Source organism: Halyomorpha halys, unplaced genomic scaffold, assembly GCF_000696795.3.
Source record: "Halyomorpha halys isolate HHAL.00 unplaced genomic scaffold, Hhal_1.1 Scaffold547.1, whole genome shotgun sequence".
Taxonomy (NCBI): domain Eukaryota; kingdom Metazoa; phylum Arthropoda; class Insecta; order Hemiptera; family Pentatomidae; genus Halyomorpha; species Halyomorpha halys.
In genome coordinates this window covers 408492-434284 of record NW_027111872.1, presented here as the reverse complement: position 1 = coordinate 434284, position 25793 = coordinate 408492, and the positions used below count along the sequence as shown (strand labels likewise).

The 25793-nt window shown below is 29.2% G+C and overlaps 1 protein-coding gene across 8 annotated transcripts in view; it reads left to right on the top strand.

The window, feature by feature from the left end:
* mino (glycerol-3-phosphate acyltransferase mino) overlaps positions 1-25793 on the top strand; it is a 138619-nt gene that overhangs the window by 107311 nt on the left and 5515 nt on the right. For 6 of the 8 annotated variants that reach the window (XM_014426044.3, XM_014426045.3, XM_067049800.1 and 3 more), the window contains 7 exons: positions 16021-16303; positions 20334-20495; positions 20729-20901; positions 22594-22827; positions 22915-23102; positions 24509-24744; positions 25575-25722. In XM_014426044.3, coding sequence (XP_014281530.1) covers positions 16021-16303; positions 20334-20495; positions 20729-20901; positions 22594-22827; positions 22915-23102; positions 24509-24744; positions 25575-25722 — 1424 coding nt within the window. Of the gene's footprint in view, positions 1-15010; positions 15156-16020; positions 16304-20333; positions 20496-20728; positions 20902-22593; positions 22828-22914; positions 23103-24508; positions 24745-25574; positions 25723-25793 lie in introns of those variants that run through there. The other 2 variants (XM_014426047.2, XM_014426050.3) reach the window with 2 other exon arrangements.

The window sequence follows — 25793 nt, the reverse complement described above, 5'->3', positions numbered from 1 at the left end:
CACCCAACCAAAATAGCTAAAATAGTAAATAAACTATTTATATGAGCCAACGTTTCGCCTCACTTTTTTAAGGCATCATCATGGCTTTCAGGTAGGCATCATCAGGGCTTTCAGGTAGGCATCATCAGGGTGAAGTATAGCGAAAGAATGAACTTGTTTTCTCCTATACTAAACATTCTCTGGCTACAATTCATTCTGAAAGTCCTGATCAAGCTTTGCTTTGGTGTTTTAGAAGTTTTTTTTTTTTAATTCAGCATTCAAATCCAGCTGAACTATTTCAAGGAGGGTAAGACCTTACTAACGGAATATCATTCAATTTTATATTTATAAATAGAGTTTGATCAAAATCGTTGAAGCCTTTTTGAGGAGAATAAAAGAAAAAAGGTGAAAAATCGATTCTATAAAGCGCCACTTTCGATTAATCGATTTAAGGTATATTATTATTGTGCTGTCACGTAAAAATTATATTACTTGTAACTTAAATATGTAATTTCAGTTTTATTAAATAAATTTTATTCAATTTTAGTCCCAAAGCATTATATATTTCTTTATAAGTCAGACGTTTTGGCCAATGCAGAACAATCAATCACAATCAGCTTTTAGAATACATATAATTTTTAACAATCTTAGACAAACAACAATATTATTATTAAATTATCATACCTTAAATACTATTTTAGAACCATATCAATTTTAAAAAAACTGTATGCAGGCTATTCTGCTCAGGTCATTAATTTCAATCCAAAATTAGCCTAAGAGACATTAAAACATTAGGGAATCATATAAATCTATTATTATTATTATTATTAATTTATTAGTTAACAAGAAAACTTAATAACTTTCAGTTAATTTTTTGTACCCCACTGCTCAATATAATATTTTATTAATCAGAGGTGAACTAAATATACTTCTGATAAATATATTAAGAATTTATTCCTCCTTTATGCACAAGATATTATTCTGTATTTTGTTGAGCTTTAATCGCAGGATAAATTACATGTCGTTCAGGCGATGAAGAGCTGAGGGAAAATCGTTACTTTCATTTTGGAGTTTGTAAACATTACGCAATGCCTGAGTTGAATTGACTTCTTTCTTTCAACCTCTAGAAGGTCTCTAGCTTTTTTTATGTTGGAAGGTGGAGGGAGCAATATGGGTATTTTAAAAAGCCTTAAGATGGAACATATTTTAAGTAAAGAAAATTGAGAAATCATTATTTAATAATATATGCATTTGTAATAATGATTCTATATGAAATAACGTAAAATGTAATATTAATAGTATAAAAAGGCTCAACTTTCTTTATTGAACCATATTACATACCGGCCCGTCCGGCCATCATCATAGACAATCTAATAAAATAACGGATTTCATTATATCTCACTATAAAGTGTATTAAATGTATAAATGATTGATCGTACTAATTAGTTAACAACTATTTATTTGCCTACGTTTCGCCCTACTTTGTAGAGCTTTAACAGGACTAAAAAGATACAAAAACAACGAAAACTATTTTGACATGATAAAAAAAAAAAATTAATTCAAATAAAAAAGAAAATTATATTCAAATGAACAAAAAGCAGAAACAAAAATAGTTATAGTATAAAATAGACAATGATAAGTGTATAAAAAAAAAAAAGTAAAATATTAGGTTAAAATGAGCAGGAGATGAAGCTCTAGAAAGTGTGGCGAAACGTCAGCAAATAAATAATTGTTAACCACTTTTCACTGCACCTTCTTTTTCAAATTATTAATTAAAATTTGCATTCTTTAATTTTAGTATCAGAGCCTCACATTGATCTATAAAACATTGCTATTAATAATACCCCAGGCAATTTAACGTATTAAAAAACCTATAAAATACTATAAATAAGGGGAAACATATTTTTTTAATAATAAATTTGCATTATACTATGTTTTAATTAGCTTGTATTTGTCATTATGACATATAATAATAAATTCTATCCTTCACAATTTTTATATTTTACCATTTTAACTTAACACACTATTACCTATCTTTTCTAACCTACCTCAACAACCATGTTCGGTATACTATCATTTTAGTCTAATTTGTTATATATTTAGTAACTAAAAATCTTTATAAAATTAGATTAATTATTTTATATATGCTTGTTTGAGAGTGGTTTAGTTTATTCTTAATTTAAAAACAATTTTGATCCTTTATTTCTCTCAACTGTTATTCATTAAAATTTTTCCAACATTTCGGCCCTTAGGCCATTCTCAAGGATACTACCTACAAAATGTTTTTTTTATTTTTATATAACAATCACATGATTTCCTTCAACTACACACTGATTTCTTTGGCCCTACCTTCAATATTGATGTCATTGCTTTTTCAAAATGTTAAAACTGCAGGCTAATTGCCTTTGTCCCATCTTTAAAATAAATTAATCATTAAAATAATATCATAATAACATTATAAAATTGTGTTTTAAATAGATTTCTTACTTACTAACTTTTTCTAAAAAATTTTTTCTTATAAAATTTATTTACAAATAAATATCCAAAATTCGAACTACATTCATCATAAATTAATTTTATTTAAGATCTCTGCATAACGTTGATTTAAATTCCTGATGTCTTGATTTAACAACAATAACTGAAAAATTAATTTTTCCGATATATAGATGGCTTTATTATTTCGACTACGTTAAATTAACTTGGCCATAGCTGGCTGCAAAGTTTTGTAAATCAATGTGAGGCTGTGTTAATGTATAAGACTAAAATTAATGTATGCATATTGTAATTAAAAATGTTTTTTATACTGTTAATAATAAGTTATAATTAAAGCTGATATTTTATTAGATTGTCCTCGATGGCCGAAACGTTGGACATGTAACATGTTTTAATGAAGAAGGTTGAAACTTTTTAGATAATTTTTGTATTATTAATAAAACTACCAGTCTCGAACAAGTAACAAATATAAATAAATATATATAAAGTAAAATGTAATGTAACTATATGACATAGAACACCTGTGAAATTAATTTAAAATCAAACCAGTTTCTTAAATACTATGGGTTAAATAATAAATTGTGCACGCTACATGCTTAATTCGAATCCTTGTGTTACTCATATTACTTACATTCCAGAATTCAATTTCGTACTACAATGACCAATTCAACATGGTGTTGGCTTCTTTGAAGTCGACCATTGACACCTACCGAATAAGCAATGAACTATCTCAAGCTTTGTTTTTCTTAGAAGTTTAGATTCCATTGCTTGCTGCAGCCTCCACTTGGGGCTTAATTATTTGGAAGCAATATTTGATAGAAGGAAAGAATATTTCTTTTCTAATCGATAAGTTGTCAAAAAATAATGAAACTTAGGAAGTGCGCTCCCTGGTAATTAATATTTTTATTTAAAAATATGTATCGATTACTATCCTCATTAAAATGATTTTTTTCAAAATAAAACACCTTAGTTATGCAGATAAATAAAAAAGACGTTAAACTAAACTAATGAAGTAAATATATTGAAGATGATTTGAATGAGTGTAGACAGAGATCACAACAAATCAGTGTTTGAGTGATAAACAACACCCTAGTTAAAATCATTAATTTATTTAGTATTTGAAAATCTGGAATAATTTCTTAGTTTATTTATTTTAGTATAGCAGTAATTATCAACGTCAGTGACTGCCCAATATTTCTTAAAACAATCATACTGTTCAGTTTCTCCTTGTTAAATTTTAATTTATAAAACATGTCCCGTGGCCATATTCTTTTCAGACGCCTTGGAGGATTATCAGGGATTGCTAAGGATGAGAGATTGAGAATTAATGGGTTAGGATGGGTAAGGAGTTTGGAATGAAAAAGCGCATATGTGTTTTGGGCCAAATCTGCAACGAATAGGATGTTAAGATCTTTGTGGATGAGTTTATTTGTAACGTAATAAGGAGCATCTAGGATTTTGGATTGTAAGGGTTGGATGCGGGAGGAATTTGATGGTTTAGTAGAGCCCCAGAACTCAATTCCATATGTCCAAATTGGTATGATTATCGTAGTGTATACAAATTTTTTGTAGTGAATGGGAAGTTTAGAACGTTTGTTAAGTAGGTGTTGTAGCAATCGGAATCTTCGAGCAGTTTCTTGTCGTTTCAGTCTTGTGTGTGGATTCCAAGTAAGACTCTTGTCAAGATGGAGTCCTAAGTATCGAATCTGTTCAACAGGCGTTAGTGGAGTTAGAGTGCCGAACTTAAAAAAGCAGAAACCGCGATTGTGAACACAAACAGCTAAACAAACTTTAGCTATTTAAAAATAGAGTGTTTTCATAGGTTTCGATCTCCAGATTTTAATAATTAACAATAAACAAAATATATTAAACATAAATTCTACAGGTTTTTAATTTCATAATGAATAATTAGTACAAGAAATAGGAAGATAAATTTCCTCAATACACAAATCAGAAAAGATCCGTTTCAGAAATGCTTACTATATCGCATGATACCTAATATTCCGACATCTCCACATTAGAAATAATGTTTTTTACAATTATTTAATTTAACAAAGCATGTGGATAACTTACTATTTTGGTCCACGTTGGACTTCACGTTACGTGTAAGCTATCGCTTTAGAAACAAAAAGGTAAACATCTTGAATCACAATATGCGATTTTAAAACATAACTATTAGGGTAATCTATACAATTAGGACGTATGATTATCGTTATCAATAGATTGATAACGCAACGCCATTTTCTAGAGTTCTAGTTCGCGTTATTTGATTGTAGTCGGTCATTTTGGTTCTCATATTTTTAGTACATCGCTGACACTTAAATGCCACGAGGACGAAGGTAAGTGCGTAATTAGTGTTCGTAATCTGTTGTGCGGGCGAAGCAATTGGAAGATGTCTGTCATGTTAGCTAAAAAAGAAGTTAAAAGGCTTTCAAAACATAAAAAATAGTCTTCCATCATGTCACATTTATGATTTCGGCAGAAGGTAATTGTATTAAGCGAATTAGTGTTTCTTTTAAGCCCCTAGGATGCTTAATAATAATACACAAGTCAAAATATAACCAATAAGTTAAATTAATTTTGGCGGAACCGCTTACGTCTTTTTAAAGAATAACGTCGCTAAATTCAACAAGTTGTTTATTTTTTTATTCAGGAAATTCCATTTAAGCAATGGATTTCCTTAGCCTAAATTTTGTATGACTTCCTTCCAGATGCCCTTTCTAAGGTCCATTCCTCTCTTAGATCTTGCCATCAAGGATTCCTCCACCTCATTGTTTTAAGTTTCTTTGGTCTACCATCCTCATCCTCATACTCTTATATTATCTATTTCATGAGTGTATAGTATATCTATTAGCAGGCAAATTGAAGCTATTTAAATCCGTGTGTTCCCCCCAGTATTTTCCAGAATGTTCTTTTAACTTCGATTATTGCTCTTAGTTTCATTCCTTACTTTATCCATTCAAGATTTCCCTGATGCTCATCGTCAGCAAGAGTACATTTCAAAAGCCAGTTTCTTCCTTTGGTCACCTTTTGTGATTCAGATTTCTGCTCCGGTCTAATGTCCAGTATTATACTTTTGTGTATATTTCACTTGAATAATTAATTCTAGAAATAATATTTTAACTCATAATATAGAATCGAGAATTGATATTACTTTTTTTACCATTTGAAATCATTTTATTTCTATGTCGCAAAAACCATTTAGTTCAATGATGGATCCAAGGTATGTAAAATATTGAACTATTTTCAGCGTCTAACCCGGATTCTTTGCTAAGTCATCATTATTGGGTGATATAGTTTCATTAAATTTTAAAGTTTAAATTAAAACTTTTAGTTACAGTTAATTTTCATTATTTTAATTTATCACATAATTTGTAACCCTTCCCCACACTCAAGTCAGGCATTTAATTTATTTATTTAAACTATATTTTGGTTAAATTTCCTATTTCTTTTATTATTACAATTCATAACAAGTGTAATTATATATCATTGGGTAATTATCAATATTAATTTTATCCCATATTTTTCATAAATTAATTTTAACTAAAATCTCTGCATAGTATTGGTATAAACTCTTTTGTTTATAGTCCTTATTTATCAGCATTACTTATATCAAATATCGTGGAAACTACCACATCTATGGAGATAATTATTACAAAGTAATTTATTGTGCATTTAAGTAGCTTAAATTTGTGTCCTAATAGATACCTATATAAATAACGTTTTCTGATATGTCAAAATTATATCTAAATGAGTGAAAGGTTTTTACTAATAATAAATAACTCTCGGTAGAATGTACCTACAATAATTATTACTTACTTTTCAAAGACTTGTCAGTATATTAACATTTTTTTGTATTAGTATTCCTCGTTATTCATTAATATATATACTTTTTTTTAACTTAATAAAAATATTTCAAAGCAAAAAAAACGATAAAATAAATTTTAATTATATTAATTCAAATTCTTGAGACAAGGTAATTATTTATTAAATCAATCAAAAATCCGTATCCATTATTGTCTCAACACTTTATTTTTCACCAGTCCAACGTTTCGGCCATTCTAGCCATCCTCAAGGACATCTTCAATATAATTTCTTCCTCACATTAATTTAAAGTTTCTTTTGCAGGCTATTCTGCCCAGGTCATTTTCTTTATTATAAGTTAAAAGCCTATTTTTTTAATTAAAAATTTAAAATCATTAACATTTAATTTTCCTATATAAAATTATCAACAATTTTTTGTTATATGGTGGTGTATTAATTGTTGATAATCTTATATAGGAAAATTAAATGTTAATGTTTTTAAATTTTTAATAAAAAAAAATAGACTTTTAACTTATAATAAAGAAAATGACCTGGGCAGAATAGCCTGCAAAAGAAACTTTAAATTAATGTGAGGAAGAAATTATATTGAAGATGGCTAGAATGGCCGAAACGTTGGACTGGTGAAAAATAAAGTGTTGAGACAATAATGGATACGGATTTTTTGATTGATTTAATAGATAAAATAAATGATAAAACACCTCGTTATGTTTCTTATGTAACAATAAAACCCGTGCTCAGCGTAATTAATCCTACACAGAGGACGCGTCCATAAAACTTATAAAAATAATCATAAAATAAAAAAATGAAGCTGAAAAATTAATTTAGTCATGTCTTACTACATTGTGGTATGAACTCTCTGGCATGAACCCCAGCACTCTCATTAGGGCAAATGCATTCTTTGCCAAAAATAAAATAGCCAACCTTCAAACCACATCTGGGAAGTGGACGGGTCCAAGTTTGATCTATTGTCGTCAGGAACTCTATTTAGGAGTCATTGACAAGTTTAAAGATAGCATTACGATATTTGAGCCAAGTATGGTGCTCATTTAACGTAAAATTACTTATAATAATTACAAATATTTGTGAGTCCGAGAGTTCGTATCGACTAATACCCACAGACCTCGGTTCCGGTCTGAAGAAAGTTTTTGACCACGTAGGCCGGAAGTACTCTCCCCATATGAACCTGAGGGAGGTCGCAAACAAATTTTTTAGGTCGACGAACTTGTGATGTTCTACAAAATGCCCTATTTTCTATTTGGTATTTTATGTTTGGAAATAATTCAATTTTACCTTAGTACTCAATAGTACAACAGACATAACAGGAAATTCTATTGAAACGTAAGGTTTCGTTAACATTACAAAAAACGTGAACCTTTCCCTCATTCGATAAGTTGGGAACTGTTATATTATATGTACCATAGATTTAAATAATACTCCTTATATTCCTAATATTGCCAAAACAGTTACTTAGGAGTCACTTTAGACAGCAAACTATTATTTAACCACTACATAAATTCGAAATTGGAAAACATAGGAAAAATAGCATATAAAATACATCCATATTTTAATAAATAACCAAAATTATCCAGTAGATATAACTTAAAGTAGATATAAATTTATACTATATAACTAATAGAACAAGAGTTAGGGAGAAAAGAGGCAGTTATTTCACCTTAATTTTTTATTACTTTAATGAATACTATGTAAGTTACTAGTCCAAATTTATAAGTTTGCCAAGTATTGGTAGATGGGTTAAAAAATTGTGGCTGTTTCAAAACTTTGAACAAAATTTATTTTTCCTTTGGAGCTCTATGTCTTTGAAACTAACAACAGCACTGGAAAACCTAAGAACATCATTTAAAGTAGAGTAAATTTTCTAACATATGAGCTTTAATAGACTTATTTACGTTCAACGGTTCCCGATATATAGCTTTTTAAAAAGCAACATATAAAAAATTTACAGAAGAATCAGTAGTTTTATCATTATAGGAGGGTATGAAAAAAAAAAAAAAAAAATCAGTAGTTAGTGAATTTATCTTTAGAAATGCTGACTGGTGACAAGCAATTATGTCCTTTCCTCAGGTCAAGGTGAGGGTAGGGGGATTTAATTTTGCCCCACTTGGTATCAGCTGGGGGGCCCCCCTCTCGTATAAAAAAAATGGAAAATGTTCAATTCGAGTAAAAGTTAAAAAATCTAACTCAAACAAACACTAACTATTAAACCTTAATGAACCCAAAGGTGCAATGCCGATAACAACAATCTCTGCCAACACACCTAGTACAAGGGCCGGGGTGAAAAAAAGGCAGTTATTTGACCCCAATTTTTCATTAATTCAACGAAACTATGTATAATTACAAGTCAAAATTGATGAGTCTGCCAAGAATAGATAGGGGGAATAAAAAATGGCGGCATTTTTCATTCAGAAAAAATTATTCATTTAGAATTATCAACAACACCAGAAAACCTAAGTGAACATCTTTTAATGAAGAGTAAATTTGCTAAAGTAGCCCTAATAGAGCTATTTACGTTCAATATTTACCGAGATATATTTTTTTTAAAAACAATATATCATAAAAAATTCACTGAAAAATCAGTAGTTAGTGAATTGATCATTACAAATCTGTATCTCAAAAACAATTCGACGTACAAATGTCTATTAGCACTCAAATCAAAGTTAGTTTAATGGACAATAAAGTAGTTTATTACTTCTTAAAGTTATATCTTTCCATTCATTAGTTCTAGGTAGATTATTACGTTTATCTTCTAGGGAGTAGTAGTTTTATGTAGCACATACGTCTGCCAGCACTCAAACTAAAGGTAATTTAATTTACTATAAAATAGTTTATGACACGTATCTTCGTAGTGGTAGTATATTCGCATATAAACATAAATTTTACACATGAAATTTTGTCCGAACAACAATAAAACAATTTATTTTAGCAAATATCATAAAAACGAATACTCCTGTGCTCATAGACATCTGTACGTCGAACGGTTTTTGAGATGTAGAGTTCTCAATATAGATTCACATACTTATGATGTTTGAGTGAATTTTTTATGAAATATTGCTTTTTAAAAAGCTATTTCGCAGGAAATATTGAACGTAAATGGCTCTTTTAGGGTTTATATTTTAGAAAATTTACTCTACCTTTAATGATGTTCTCTTAGGCTTTATAGTGTTGTTAGTTTTAAAGATATAGAGCTCCAAATGAAAAATTCATTTTTTTAAATGTTTTGAAATAGCCACCACTTTTTATTCCTCCTACCAATACTTGGCAGACTCTTCAATTTTGACTAGTAATTATACAAAGTTTTCATTAAAGTAATCAAAAATTGGGGTGAAATAACTGTTTTTTCATCCTTTTCGGCTTTTGTACTACAAGACTCATCTTAACTTATGCCTGCTCCATATGGAGCTTTAGTAGTTCAACCAATATAAAGTATTTCAAAACAAATGCCTCAGAATTGTGAATAACTATCCATTATTATTATTTTCCTAGAGTTGTTAGATGGTTCTTTAGATTTATAAGAGAAGCTTAAACGAAGAGTATGGCTCAATTATAAAAATAATTATCTTCTTAAAGTTCTTTGCTATCGATGGTAAAAGATCACCTGGTTCAAGAAGGTATATTAGAGTTTGGATCTTTTTATTTATAATAATTATGTGGTAAAATTCTAATTATTCATGTTTTATATAAATTACAGTAATATGTTTATTGTTAATATTATAGTGATATTAAAAGGCATATTTAATCAGGTAATTTTTTTAATTTAAAAAAGAAATTGTGGTATATATATATATATATTAATTGTTCCATACCTAGGAGAAATATTGTGAATTTGTTTGTAGGTACGTGATGATGGGGTGACAACCCCGAAACGTCGTATTAGATGTAGTTAAATAAAACATAAAAAATTTAAATTGGGAAGAGAACTTTTCATTCACTGTGTCTAATTACAAAAATAATTATTAATCTTACCGTTAAAGGTTCTGTATAAATTTAACGGATACTGGTTAAAACGGTTACAGCCCTGAATAATCACATGAAATAACCTTCTGCTTTCATCCATCGATCTTATATATTTTTTTAGTATGAAAAGTAAGGTCACATTAAAAAAGCGAAATTTATTTATAGAAAACAATACTTGTACATTGTATAGCGAACTGAACATCCAGTCTACAAGAGCAATCCATGCGGGTGGCCTCCACCATTCATGTAACATTGTAATTCCAATTGAGCGGGTAGAATTGAACGTTAAATTTTATCTTTTATTTTAAAAATTCACCCAGCCTCTTAAATTGGGTACACTTAATTGGATAAAAATCTGGCGGTTGAGCGTGATTCTGACCAAATCACCTCCCTGCACAACCGTTGGTCTGGTTACAAAGTACTGAACCCATTCATGGGTTGTAGGGATACAGATTTAAATCTAATTTTTAATTTTTAAAATAGATTTTCCAACCCCTTCGTATAGTTTTAATTTTATTCGTTTCTTATCACAATTTTAATTAATTAGTTCGAAAGCGTATCCATTTAGACAGAGAAAGGAACATTTGATTAAAAATGTTGTTCTACCTAACACACTACTACCACTACATTGCTCACAGCATAATATAACTTGTAAAAAAAATTTTTTTTTAACGTACAATGTTAGTACTTATTTTATATATATAAATAATTGACAGTAAAATTTAAAATATGAAGATGGTCAAGGCTGCGGTCAAAAAAGAACAAAATAGTTTACAACTATTTATTATCCGACGTTTCGCCCCACTTTGTAGGGCTTCATCAGGGCTAAAAAGATACAAAAGAAACAAAAATAGTTTACAACTATTTATTTTCCGACGTTTCGCCCCACTTTGTAGGGCTTCATCAGGGCTAAAAAGATACAAAAAAACTAAGAACATTACAACAGTAAGATACAAAAAAGGTAAATTAAGGTAGGATAAATATTATGTAAAAGATAAGAAAAGACAAGTTTTAACTATACGCTTATAAAAGTAAGCGTCTCCTGTGCTTTTTTAACTGTATAGTTTATGTATTTCTTTATTCTTATCATTGTTAATTCAAGTTTATTTTATACTAATACTATGTTATTTCTTCCTTCCTTTTATTTGTATATAATTTTCTTTTTACCTATTTTTTACATAATATTTATCCTACCTTTTTGTATCATACTGTTGTATTGTTCTTAGTTCTTTTTTTTCATCTTTTTAGCTCTGATGAAACCCTACAGAGTGAGACGAAACGTCGGATAATAAATACTTGAAAAGTATTTTATTCTTTTTTGGCCGCAACCTTGACTATCTTCTTCATATGTTAGTAGTTAAAGTATGATTAATCTTAAATATATGTTATTTTTTTGTTCTTTTTCTTTAACATAATATTTTCGATTAATTTTACTTTCATTTACCTATATACGGAATATAAAGTAAGGCTCTCATGTTTTGAGGTCCACTGAGATCTGAGAGGTCCACTGAGATCAAATAACCAATTTGTGTGTGAACAGCCTAACTAAAAAACCAATAGTCCTATGAAATTGAAATTACATGTTCAAGGCGGGCATACGCCAGAAATGTGACAGCATCTTTTTCGATAAAATCGACCAACTAGAAGTGCCATTTTATAGAATCGATTTTTCACATTTTTTCTATTTTGTATAAAATGGCCCAAAAGATTTTGATTAAACTCAGAGGATCAATGAGCAATTAGGTGCTCTTTAATATCAGATAGGTTTTATCTTCATTAAAATAGTCCAAGAGGACTATAATGCCAAATGTTCGAAAAATCTTCCTCTAAAGTTCGTTTAATTTTGCTTATAAAAAAAACAATAACCAGTTCCAATTGTTAGCAATAACCAATACTGCACAAATACAAAATATTAAAGAGCTCTATGATTAACTAAAGCGAGGGGAAGTTAGAACTTTCAGTAGTTGTTCTGAACAGAGCAATCTGTATTATGGATCCACTTGGCCTACTCACTCCTTTGATCCATAGATTAAAAAGAATGAATGAAATGAGAAGTACGATTCATTCAAGAAAGATTAATCAGTTAATTGATTTAAAACATCAAGAAAAGCACCTCGTAAATGTTTAATTTTTATTTTTTAATGATTATTATTTTTCAAATATTAAATAAATCAATTATTTCAACTAACTTATTTTTTTATAGACCAAACTAGTATAGATAATAATTTTAAGGTCCACATCTCTAATCTGGAGGCCCACCTCCGGCTCGAATAAAACGGTTTCTTGAGCGCCGTCCTATAATTGTTAAAGCTGGCTAGTTGCCTTTGCAAATTTACATATTGTTTGTTGATCCATCGTTTCACAAAGCTTAGGGTCTATAATGTGGCCAACAACAAACTATAAAAACCTTATTCTCGCCTGTGGATCACGTCTACATCCGATCTGAAAAACTGTTTCATCCATTTTTTTTACAGAACCTGCAAATAGGTGACTACGCTGATCTCAGATTAAAGAGGAGTTTATTTCTCTGACAGTTTCCTGTACATAGTTCTATCACCTTCCTCAAGGTCATCCTATCCATGTGTAAATGCGTCGCATTTCTTTTTATACAAGGACCTCTTAGAAACTCCTAACTTTTAATCTCTTAACTTTCTTAGTTTCATGCTAACTACAACACTGATAAAATAGGAGAGGTCTTTCAAAAACGTAGAGCGTTTCCATTCCACAGAGATATTTTGAAACTGATTTTGTAGGACCTTTTGTAATACGATTTTGGAAAAGTAATAAATCCTATCCGTAACAAAGAATTACTCGGAAATTCGAAATGGGAGGTTTTATCGTGGCACCCGCGATACATAGGATGAAGGTTATTGCCATTACCGATCATTACCTATGAGGTACTAGCCACACTACACGTCTGTTACCATTTTGAAACATATCAGGCCAAGCTGGACACAAGTGTAACCTAACCTTTAGCAGAAATACAAACAAGTGCATCAAAATAAAACTTAAGAAACGTCCTCGCAATCAAAGGTCAAGCTTCCGCGTTCAACTCGTTGTTGGCAACCGAAGATTCATTATCTAGTAACATTTCGAATACTTCCGGAAAAACTTAATAAATAAATAAAATAATTTTCCACTGACATATTGCTGGTTTCAAAATATTTTGTAGTATTATATTATAAAGAAAAATTATTAATTTAATTGTAAGATCGCTGATTTACCGTGTGTATTAATAACTGGAATATGGTTCGGGTGCGGTCAAATAAAACTCAAATATTAATAACTATTTTAATATGGGCGTTGATGACCTCAGGGTTTTACGCCCTTAAGCCCCAGACAACAACAACTATTTTAATTGAGCTAACGTTTCGCCCCACATTGCAGGGCTTCGTCGGGGCTAAAAAAGATACAAACACTTAACATAAGTAAACTTTTGTTTACCTAAAAATTCAATTAATTTTTTTAAGAATGGCTAAAAAAAATATGATTTAACACCATGAAGTTTCGATCTCGATGCTTTGCTTTATTAGTGGCACAACTGACAAGAAAAAAAAAATCGTATTTGGCGTATTCTAACGATTGTACTGATGAATGGGGTTACTTTTTTTACAATCCTACTAGCTTCAGGATCGACTATAAGGGACCACAATAGATGAAGAAACCTCTGTCTACGGTCATATCTTTAGAGCACGTCCATTTAAAAATAAAACAAACATTTTTTTAAAGTTATATTATTATTCAAGCAAAGCAACGATTTTTCAGTTCATATACGTGAGGATTTTCTACAAATTAAATTTAACAATTCACTAGTAAAAATGCGAAAACAAGACGATAAAAAGTTATACGAAAATATTTATAATGCAGAAAACCAAGTAAAAACACTATCCGAAATTATTTGTGTACAAGCTTCTCGTGGATTTCAGGGTATTTTGTTTTTACAGAATTTCGACATAATCGAACAGGACCATCTTGAGAAGTTTCATCATACCTCAAAAACGATTCGACGTTCAGACGTTTATTCGTAATCAAACAGAAGCTTGTTAAGTTCACTTTATTTTAGGTGGTTTATAATGATCTTCGTAAAGTAAAGATTTCACAAAACGGTGATTTCTATTTTTCTGAAAAAAAAAAAAAAATACTGTTTTTGGAATATCTGTGAGGGATACATTTGAACGTGTTGAGTTCAATTTTTAGTTAAATTAGCCTAAAAATGGCATGAATGAGGTTTTTTTTCGTACGTTTGATAATTTCCCAAATATTTAGTATGGAATGAAAAATAACGCAACTTTTCGGATTTTTCTTGAATAAATTAAACTTCGGATCATCTGCCAACGTTGCAAATTTAGATTTTTAATGCAAATTCAAACTCTAAAATTAGAACTACCCAATCTTTTGGATAAATATTCTTTTCCACTTCATTGTATTAATTACAACGAACACGTGACGGCTTGATAAATTTCATTTACGAATCTGCTACGTAATTTAAATTAGTTGAAGACAGGTAACGTTTAATGAAATTAATTGATTAATGGCAGTTTATTCTTAAACATCATATCTGTGTCTTATCATCTTATAATCTACTGTTTTAATAAAATCAAATTTTGGCTTAATTCAAAGCTCGGTTATCTTATTGATAGACTTTATTAATAATGATATAAAAATAAATTTTATTGATAAAAAGGAAAGCGATATAGTTTTTTCCAGCTAAATCTATATTATGCAATCGGATGGCGTGATCCGTAGAGTGGTGTAAATTTAAATCGTAGTAACCTGAGTTAGGGGTAACACTGCCGATAACCTCAGCATTGTTACTGTGTTGGAGATGAGAGGACAGCTTTCTCTCTCAGATAATTTTTATTATTTTTACATATTTAGATAATTAGGTAATATGACGTTGCCTGTATTTCGTAGATAGAAACATTTTTTGTAACATTCACTACAAATTTTACTATGACATTACGTTTTTTGTCTTAAAGTTATGTATTTTCAAACATTTAGCCATGTTTGTAGTAGAACAGATTCGATTTCTTGAAGTGTATTTTTAGAAATTAAATATGACTATTTATAATTCTGAATTCAAGTTCACTGTTATTGTTTTGTTTTGTTATTTGTATTTACAAGATCTGTTTGTCTTCTAGTTTATTTCTACAGTTGATTTTTTTTTCTCTCTGAATAATTATAATTTTCATCTATTTGATTGATTATGATAATGATTTAGTTAATCCTTTTGTACTTAGTCTGGTTGATTCTTTGCTTAAATTAAATATTTAGCTTAACTTCGACTCTTGATTTTGTAGTTACCTTATTTGCTGTTAGTAGCTTTATTATTTCTTACTATTGTTTAGTAATTTTTTTTTTAGAATTATAATCCATTATGGATGTACTGATTAGTATACTATGTATCAGCATCTCAGTTGAGCAGTCACAATTTTTTAAAAGTTTCTTCCTTTCTTGAGTTTATTTTGCACTTCAGTAATCCCTTGATAAGTTATGGTCATTAAATTCTAAAGGCTTACTGTCAATTTGATGTTAGATCTTAACAATAATAATCTTAACACTTTATAGTAGTGTCATTTATAAATAGATTTAAGTATTGTATAAAAATAGATGTTATGATGATTCTTGATGTGATATGATGATAAGAAAATGTCTTCAATATCTTCTTATGATTTAAGAAATAGTCGTATAAAATAAAATAACTATGATTATAGTATACAAATAAACAATTTGTTGTTTTGTTTTTTTCAGAGTGATGGCGATGATGGAGCTAATGTCCACCAAGCTGTACGAGGCGTGCTCAACTCCTGGATATAATGGTAGCCTCAAGCAAAGTTCATCTTCGTTACATCATCAATTAACGCAATTCCAGCTACGAAAAAGGGAGCAAATAGCTCAGGCTAAGACTTTATCGGTACATTCATTTGAATCTGCTTTATATTCATTAAAAGAGAATCCATGGAATATGGTTCTGGAGCAGGAAAAGAGGCCACTTATGGGATTGTCTTGTAATGATTGTTGTCCTCGAAGTAGGGTAAGCGCATGTTGGTTGGAATTTCATGTTATAACTACTAATGCATGGAAATTGAATAAGTGTTTTTTCATCAAGTTACTGTGAATAATTTATATATCATGTAAAATTTATGAAACAAAAAATAAAATAAAAGAAGTAACATCTGTTCTCAGTTTTAGTGAAATATGAAAAATTGAGAGTTTAGTTTCTTATTGAAAAAAAGTATTTTTTTATTTTTTTTTTTATTTTATCTAATGTCAATAAAACTTAATACTTTAAAAAACTTATTCATCTTTTATTGATTTGTATGCTTGGTGTATATTTGTTCTTTAGAATAAGATTACTTAAATTTCATTTATTTAATTAGCTTTGGGAGTCTTAAAAGGTTTTTAAAATCTGATATTTATTATTACTTATAAATCATGCAGTTTTAGAATGTAAAGTAATTTGGCTCCATTTTTTATCATTCTAATAGGGTATACAATGTGTCATTATTAATGTAATAATTGCTTTTCAATTAATTTATCTGGTTTTATTCAACAATATCCTTTTAAATATTTTGCATGATTTTGTATTGAATTCACTGAACACTTATTGTTTTAGATATTTAAAAATGTAATATTTTAATGTGATTTATACTATAAGTGTAATTACAAACAATATAAATATATTTTGTTTGTTGGTTGAAATTTTCTGAACGTATAAATCTGGAAGTTTAAAAGATCATTATTTACATTTAAATTTACAAAATGTAAAAAAAATTTTTTTTTTCAAATTTTCAAATGGTCTCACAGGTCAATTCCAGAATTTAGTTACATTTAATGAGCCACAGAAACTGTAAATCTTACTTTAAATTACATTCATACCCATACCCATGGACTAAATTTTAATAATCTTTTTTATTGAATTGGTAATAGTTGTATATTTAAACTCATATCCTTAATAAATAGCTACAAATCATTCTGAAGAAAAGAGTATAACTAGGCCTCCTGAATTTTGTATGCTTTATTGTCAGTTAGCATGCTGTGATACGTTATGGTAAGGTGTATTTAGGTGCACATAATTGTTATATTAGTTTCTTAGGTAAAAGTCTTTTATTTTCATGATTAGTATCCCTTTACCAGAAGAGATTCCACCAGGTTTGTCCACAGATCATGCCAGTTGATGCAGGAAAAAATATATATTATAGATATATTACATTTTAATTTTTTCTTGAATTTATTTTTTGTATTTATAACGTATAAATACATCTTGTATGTTGTTGAATCTAGTCAAACAATTTTATTAGAATCTGTAGGGAAAGCTAAATAACATAAAGGAGGAAATGTGGTGTGAACTTTTCTCTGTCTTGATCAGTACAAACCAGGTGAACCACTCTCGTGATAAGGGAGGTCACACTAATCTACATCTACTGTTTTGGATATTCTTCTTATAAATTCTTCTTTATTAAAGTAACTAGTTAATATTATCATAAAGTGGAGTGGACCTGTCGTTTCAGATTGTGTGTCTTTAGACGTCAAATGTTTGTATGTAATAAATAAAAAAAAAAAAATGTTTGTCACAAATAATGTTGGTTCTAACTGATATGCATGTTGCTTTGGGTAAACCTATGGTGAAAACATGGAGAAAAAAACGTTTTCTACAAAAATACAAAAATGTTTACTAAAGAATTTTTTTTTTTTATAAAGTAATTTTGAATGATTAGATTTGTAATAATACTCCTGATTGTTTGATTTTGATTGAATAAATATATAGTTAGTAATTATTGAATAATTATGTTTCTGAAAATAAAAATGGCCTTTCAGTTTTTTGTACTTCAATTTAATTAATAATATAGAATTTTTAAATGCAATTTTATCTTTCATCAAGTAAATTGATATTGATGAGTGATTTATAAATTTGTATTGTTTTTGTAAAATAACATTAGAGATTAATATTAAAGGCAAAAAAAAGTGTATTAAAAAATAAAACAGTAATTAAAAGAGCTTTAGGATGTTCTAAACTTATTTTAAGCAGTTTAAATATAGACTAGCTCTGCATTAAACATAGATTCCTGGGATGGTTTTTGTTGTGAGAGGGTGGTGTTTATGCCTGGTGATGTGTTTTTGTTTAATTATTAATTATGTTGTTATAATTTATTGTTCCACATATTATTTTTCTTTTTAATTTAGTTATGTTAAACTGATAGTATTATTTTCCTAACTTTTTCTTATTTTTTTTCCTCTTGTTTTATTACAATTTCTTTTTTTTTTAAGTGATTTTAAGATTTTATAATCCATTAATTTATTTACAATTAATTATTGACATTTGAGAACTTTTTTTTATTTGTTACTTCATTAATAATTTTTAATAATACTCTCATTGCAGTGAAAATTGATTTTTATGTGATATGTGATATAAGTTTTATTTTTAATGCTTCCGATGACGAAAATTTTGTTTTTTCTTTAAGCCTCGTAGGGTTTATATTTAGGATAAAAAAAGGAAGTGAATTTTTAAGCAAATTCTTCTGCTGCATAGAGGGTTGCCTGTAAAGAGGGGTGTGTTGAATAAGAAGTTTTTGTGAGTTAAAGAAATAAGAATCTGTTTAAAGTGATTGGGCTTATTTATTATTCTGAATTGGTCCAGTAAGTTAGTTGCATTGTCAAATCTGCGGCTGTTTACGTATGTTTGCCTCTTTTGTGGCCAACCCTGTTGGTGTAAGAATGAGTCAACAGTGGGCTTGTTGAATATTGGAAGCAACCTAAGCAATTATGACATACCTCTGGTGTAATGAAGTCGAATCTGAGTGTTTTATTATAGCTTCTTTTGTTCCTTCTAATGTATTATGTCTTACAATACATCTCAACACACTTTCAATTCTGAACATGTTGGAGCTTCTTTGCCATTGTGGGTGATATATTTGTTATAAAGGAGGAATAGGCTTGAAGATGTTATCTGGTGGTTTAATCTGAAAGGCAGCCTAATCAACCTGATTTTCTTGTCGCAGTCACAAAATAGTGTCTGGTACATGTTATTATACTGGCTTGTTCATTCTTCCCATTACTAGTAAATGCTGCAATAACTGATTCATTTTATTATTTTCCAATAAGAATTTATTTTTAATATTAATCTATGATTTCTGAGAACTAAATGGTTAAGGAAAACGGTAGTTATTTTTTCAACATAATTAGAATATGTTGGAAAATTAAGTGTACAACATTGCTACATCTCTGGCTGTTTGGTTTTCTAAAACAGATGGGGGTTCCAGATACAGCATTTATTCCTTTAATGCATTTAATACATTTCTCTTAATTTTTTATGTGAACTAATTGGTTCAAATATGTATTATTTAATTGATTCATTGAAAAAGCTATATACCACAGACCCTTTTGCTGTGATATGCTAGATAGTTATAGGATATATTTTCCAGAGGTTTCATAGCCATCAGTTTACTTAAACGGTTTTACTTGTTAACGGTTAGTTAACAGATTAGTCTGTCAAATCAAATCCCAGATTTTATATTGACCCTTGATTTAATTAGAAAACTTAGCAAGAAAGGAATATTTTTTATCCTAAATGCCTCTGAGGAGAATTCTGGTTTAATCTAAATCATCTTTTTTTTTTTTAAATATCATAAATATTATTGACCTTGTGAATTCTTATAGGGACTGTCTGATTTGGAACTATCTGAAATACGTTACTATGTATTTTGCTTGTTTTCCAACTCAAAATTATATGAAGAGTACCCATGATATACATGAGACTAAAGTTATTTCTAGGTCCTAGTTTTTTCTCTAGTTGTGTGTTTGTTTTTCTGATCCAGATATTAGATATTCTTGTCCCTCTACTCTTGATAATTTTTCCATTGCTTGATTTCCTTTTGGAGTTCTTTCAACTTCTCTCTGGAGAAAATTTAGTTGGCATATCGGTTCACTTGCAGTCGTGTGAAAAATTAGAATATCATGAGTAGTTAAAAAATGGTTAAACCTAATCTAATCCTCTATCAGACAGTATTTATTCTGTTCTAATTTCAGTAGCATTATTTTCATAACTATTATTTAATGGTTTACAGAAAAATGGAGGAATTGGAAATGAACATTTCCCAATCGTTGACTTGCTTCGGGTAGAAACATTAGGAAAAATCAGGCGTCATGGGATTTTAGGTTCCATATTTCCTACCATCAGGCATTGTTCTACATTTAAGAAGTATGAATACCCCTACATTTATGATACGGTAAGTGAAGTTTTGCTTTGTAAAAGTTTAAATTATTTTATTTACCTAATGTTTGTGGTTTAGTTTTGTACATGCCGTATGAAAGATGCAAAACTATAAGAAGGCTCAAAAAATAGAAATGTATTTTCTTTAAATGTGTTATTAAATATATAATATGATCTAGATGGAAGCTGCAAATTTTATTTTTAAAAACATTGTTTGCTCTATTCATTTATTTTTCATATGAATTTCAGGTATTGAAGGATGAAACTGTACAGATGATGATCGAAACTGCTGCCTCTGAAGAAGCATTGGAAAATGGAGTTACCGATCCGAATGGAATCGAAGAGTTTGTTGTAAGGCAAACGAAGCGGGCTGTTGCAATACTTAATCATATGCATTCTAAATTATCTGATTTGGCTCTGAGGTAATCATCCCATGGTTTTTTATTTGTAAAATTTCATACTATTATTATCCAAAATATAGCTGGTTGTTTAAAAAAATGTTGCAAATCATTATACAATGGTTTATTGTTTAAATATGTTAATTTTGTAAACTATTGGTCCGATTTGTAAGTTTTGTTTTGGTTCAGGTAAACCATTTATCGAAGAAGTCTTTAGGTTTTATAATAATCACAATACAACCCATAAGAATGGAGCAGTTACCATATAATCATAAGTTTCTATAGGTGCATCTCTGTAATTGTTGTTATGACAACTTTAAACTTTGTAATAAGTTTAGTATGATTACATAAAAATGTGGTATTTTTGCACATAAAATTCAAGGTTAAGATAAAAAAAAAAAAGTTGAAATTCTGAAACTTTATTCCCGTTTAGACAAATTTATTGTTGTTTGAACGTTGTTCCTTGAAAATTATGCGAGAAATAAGATTGAACTGCATTTTATAGGTTATTATTTTAAGGTTATTTTGTAAGTGAAGAGGCTAACCTTGGCAGAAGATTATTACTATCTGTATTGTTATTGTATCTGATTATGTTTTTTCCTCTATTGTTTGCTGAAATTGCTATTTCTCATATGTTTTAATAAAATAAAGTTGAATAAATAAATAAATATTATGTACAGTATTTTTATTAATGATTAACACTTTGGCCATGGAGGCTCCCCTGGAAAACATTGCACTTGGATGCAAAGTGTAATACAAAAATTATTTACATTATCTTTCCTAATGTAGATTCGATTAAGATTTTTCTTTAGGTTTGTAGAAAATTTAATTTTTATATTCAAATGGATATCTTGAATATCAAAAGAGACTTATAGTTTTCAAATTATTTATATCTAATAATAACTTCATAGATTTTCATAGGGGTACTGCTATGACAGAATACTAAAAAAACATGGATTCAAGATACCCTGTATCTTTGTTAATACTCATCCGATTTAGGTGATTTTTTTTATGAGACCGTTTTTAACTGAGGGAGTTGAGCGACTGTTGTAACTGAGGGAGTTGAGCGACTGTTGCGGTGCCAGTTTGAATCCAGCTGGGAGGGTTGACTTATATTTCTGTGGCAGTCCCACAAAATAAAAATTCAAGCTAGGTGCGGCTCCCAAACAGATTTTTTTAAAATTTTAATTTTGGATTGTAGCTCCTTGTGCAAAGAGAATTTGACATTTACTATGTCAATGAAAATTCTCATCAAATAAATTTTGATGTTCTTAATATATAAATATTAGGTAATGAATATATGTAAAATAATGGTTCATTATAAACTGGGAGATTATAGTCAGGGGAGAGGATGGTCTAATAAAATAAAAGTAGCATTAAACAATTTAAGCTATGGTAATTTATCAACACCTATTTTTAGCTTTCCTCTATAGTATATGAACTCAATTAAAAAATATATAAGATTTGATTATGTATACAGATATTTAAAAGAATAAATGTGGGCTAAAGGGCATTTATTAAATATTTTATTATTATGTTTTGTAATATTTAACTACTCGTATGATTTATATCTCCCATAAACCAAATAATAGTCTTGGCCTACCAAACAGGATATTATATGAATAAAATATAATTTTTTCTAGGTATCAATCTGGATTAACTAATTCAATTTATTAATTATTTTATCATTAATATGTTTTAATTTCTTTAATTTAGGATCGGCTCATGGGTATTCTACAAAACATTGCCACTGCTTTTTACCAGCATGTCAATTCCCCAAGGGCAAATAGAAATGCTTAGAAAGGCTGCTGCAACGGGTTTACCTCTCATTTTCCTTCCACTCCATAGATCTCATCTTGACTATATTGCTGTGACGTTCACGTTGTGCAACAGTGGAATTAGAGCGCCTTTGGTAGCTGCTGGGGAAAATCTTAGGATACCAATCTTTGGGTAAGGTCATCTATGTTCAATTATTTTTTTGTATTATCTCTGTTTTTATCATCTATCGGTTTCATGATGTTATTTTTGATTTTATAGGAAACTTCTGACTGGATTGGGTGCTTTCTATATCAAACGTAGGATGGACCCTGTCTCAGGGAAGAAAGACAAGTTGTATCGTGCCGTACTCCATAATTACATGACTCAGTGTATGCAAGCCGGACATTATTTTGAGTTCTTCATCGAAGGTGGCAGAACCAGAACTGGCAAACCATGCATGCCTAAAGGTACTTATAATTCAGATTATAAGAGGGACACATTATTTCTAATGTATTATTCATTTTTGTTATTTTTAGGACTTAATGACTTTATGTAAGTAAGGATCATCTTTGTAGGGCTCATCATATTTCCATTACAATCCTTATTAGAGCTTGAGTGAGAAGGTTGACACTAGCACTGTTTATACTAATTAGAGATAGTTTAGAGTCAATAGTTGTTTATTAAACTAGGTTTATCGATAGTTATGTCCTTAGCGAAGAATCTATCTGTTGTAACATGTTTAACCTTAATAAAAAATAAACCTCCCTTAAATACCATATTTGCTCGAATATAGGTCAAATATAAGTTGACCTCCCCGTTTTTAAAATAATAGTCAGAGAAAAATCTTTAGAGGAGTAATAATTAATCTACTAATAAGAAATCAATTTTCAAATTTTATATACATAACTGAAAAAAAATATATATATATGCTTAAATTAGGTAATATGTAGATAAATAGCAACATAATATTATGATGAAGTTTTGAAATTAAAAGATATTTTTTTCTGCTGTTTAAACTAATTAGATTAGTATTTTTAATTTTATATACATTTACATCACACGTCTTCTGTTTTTATTTCAAATAACCTTAAATTTTTTTTTCAACTCACATTTTTAATACATCATTTCCTTTTATGTAAAATCTCTGATCCTATTTATATCAAATTTTTTTATTGCATTTTCTTTCCAAGTGTGTGATAATAAATTAATGATTTTCATTTATTATTAACTTATTATATACTTAAGTCTCCCATCATGAAAGTAGAAGTAAAAATGAACTATGTAGTAGCTTAAACGTTTCAAGTTAGTCAAATTTAAATTTTCTTTGATCGAGTCCGAATATGGATTAACTTCTCATTTTGTTTTATACAATTCCCGAAAAAAAAATCAGATTAAATTGGGGAAAATACGGTATTTCCAATTGCTCAGCTATATTTTTACTTTGATCTAACGTTTAGTATTTAAAAAGCAAGTAATTGATTAATATTTTTGTCAGTTTTCATTTATGACAGAATGAATAAAATAGGTTGTAAGTATGGCAGAATCATCTTGTTATTGATCGACAATAAATCTTACTTTCCAATATTTCTGCTCCTAAAACTTTTTTTGTTTAAAAAATGTTTTACAAGAGAAAAATTTTCTGATACGTGCTGAAGTTTATAAGTATAATATCCATTATCACTCCCCATTCTAGATTTATATGTATTTTAGAACATCCTAAGGACTAGTTCCAATTGACACAAATTAAAAAATAAAACTAATACCCGATTAAAAAAAAATTATGTTTATGAATTATTTAACAATAATTAGTTATATCCCATTGAGTTGATACAATCTATTAACTATTTTATTATAATATCAATTATGATTTCAGGTGGCCTAATGTCTGTTTTTGTTGATGCTTACCTTTCTGGGATCTTGGAGGATGCTCTTTTGGTCCCGGTGTCTGTCAACTATGAGAAAATTGTTGAAGGAAACTTTGTCACTGAACTGACCGGAGAACCCAAAAAACCAGAAACCCTTATGTCTGCTCTGAAAGGGATCTGGACCGCAATCACCAGTCATTATGGTCTTGTGAGAGTTGACTTCAACCAGCCTTTCTCATTACATGTAGGTTCATTGTGTTTTTAATCTGCAAATAAAGAATAGAATTTAGATATTAACATTTACTTAGTAGTATCAATTAAATATAGTAAACACTGTTCTTAAAACAAGTTGTTTTCTGACAAAAATCCGATTAAAGGATGTGATTTCAAGATTGTTAAAAAATACAAAAGTAATTTTTTCTCAAATTAAATCCACTGCTTAACAGAAGTAGCTGAGGTTAATTGACACTTGTTTTTAAATTAACTTCCAGCTTGTCTCTGAATTTTGGCCATATAGCCTTTATCAAAAGTGTTTTAAGTGCATACAAGCCTAAGCGAATGAGGTGTAATTGAGTCAAGAGCATATCTAGGTGACCAATGGGAACAATTCCTGAAGATACCAAAGTCAGATTAACTGTGCTATATGGTTTACCCATCGCATAGATTTGAATAACATGTCAAATAAATCCATGTGACTAGCAAGTTAACACCTGCCTGCTGTTAATTCAATTTTGAGGGATTGTTGGTGATCCCATATCAATTATATCAAATCCCATACTTGAATTTGTTTACACATGCACTAACATATTTTCCTTTACACACTAATATGTCGAAAATAGCTTGAGTGATTTGACCCATAGTTATAAGAAAATAATTTATTTTTAGTTAAAAGATATTTTTCTTTCTAACTGATTTTTAAAAGAGAACAAATAGAGTTGTCCATTAATATGACCAAATTTTTTTTGTTTTGAATAAAAGCTGGTTTAAGAATGGTGTGTACTTACCTATGTTTTTATTACTCAAGGAAAATTATACTTACGATAAATGATATTTAAAAAATATGTTTTGGTTCAGGAGTTGGTGAGGTCTTTTCAGAATAAAGTAATGAACAAAAGCGGAACATTTCATATTGCCCCATCCTCGGCATCTCTGTACGGCACAGATATTGTCCATGAGGAACAAAGGCAACTTGTGGATAGTATTACTAGGCACATTTTATATGGTAAGCATATAAATAAAATTTTTAGTTTTATGTAACTGAAGAATATGGTTAGATCTAGGTATATATATATA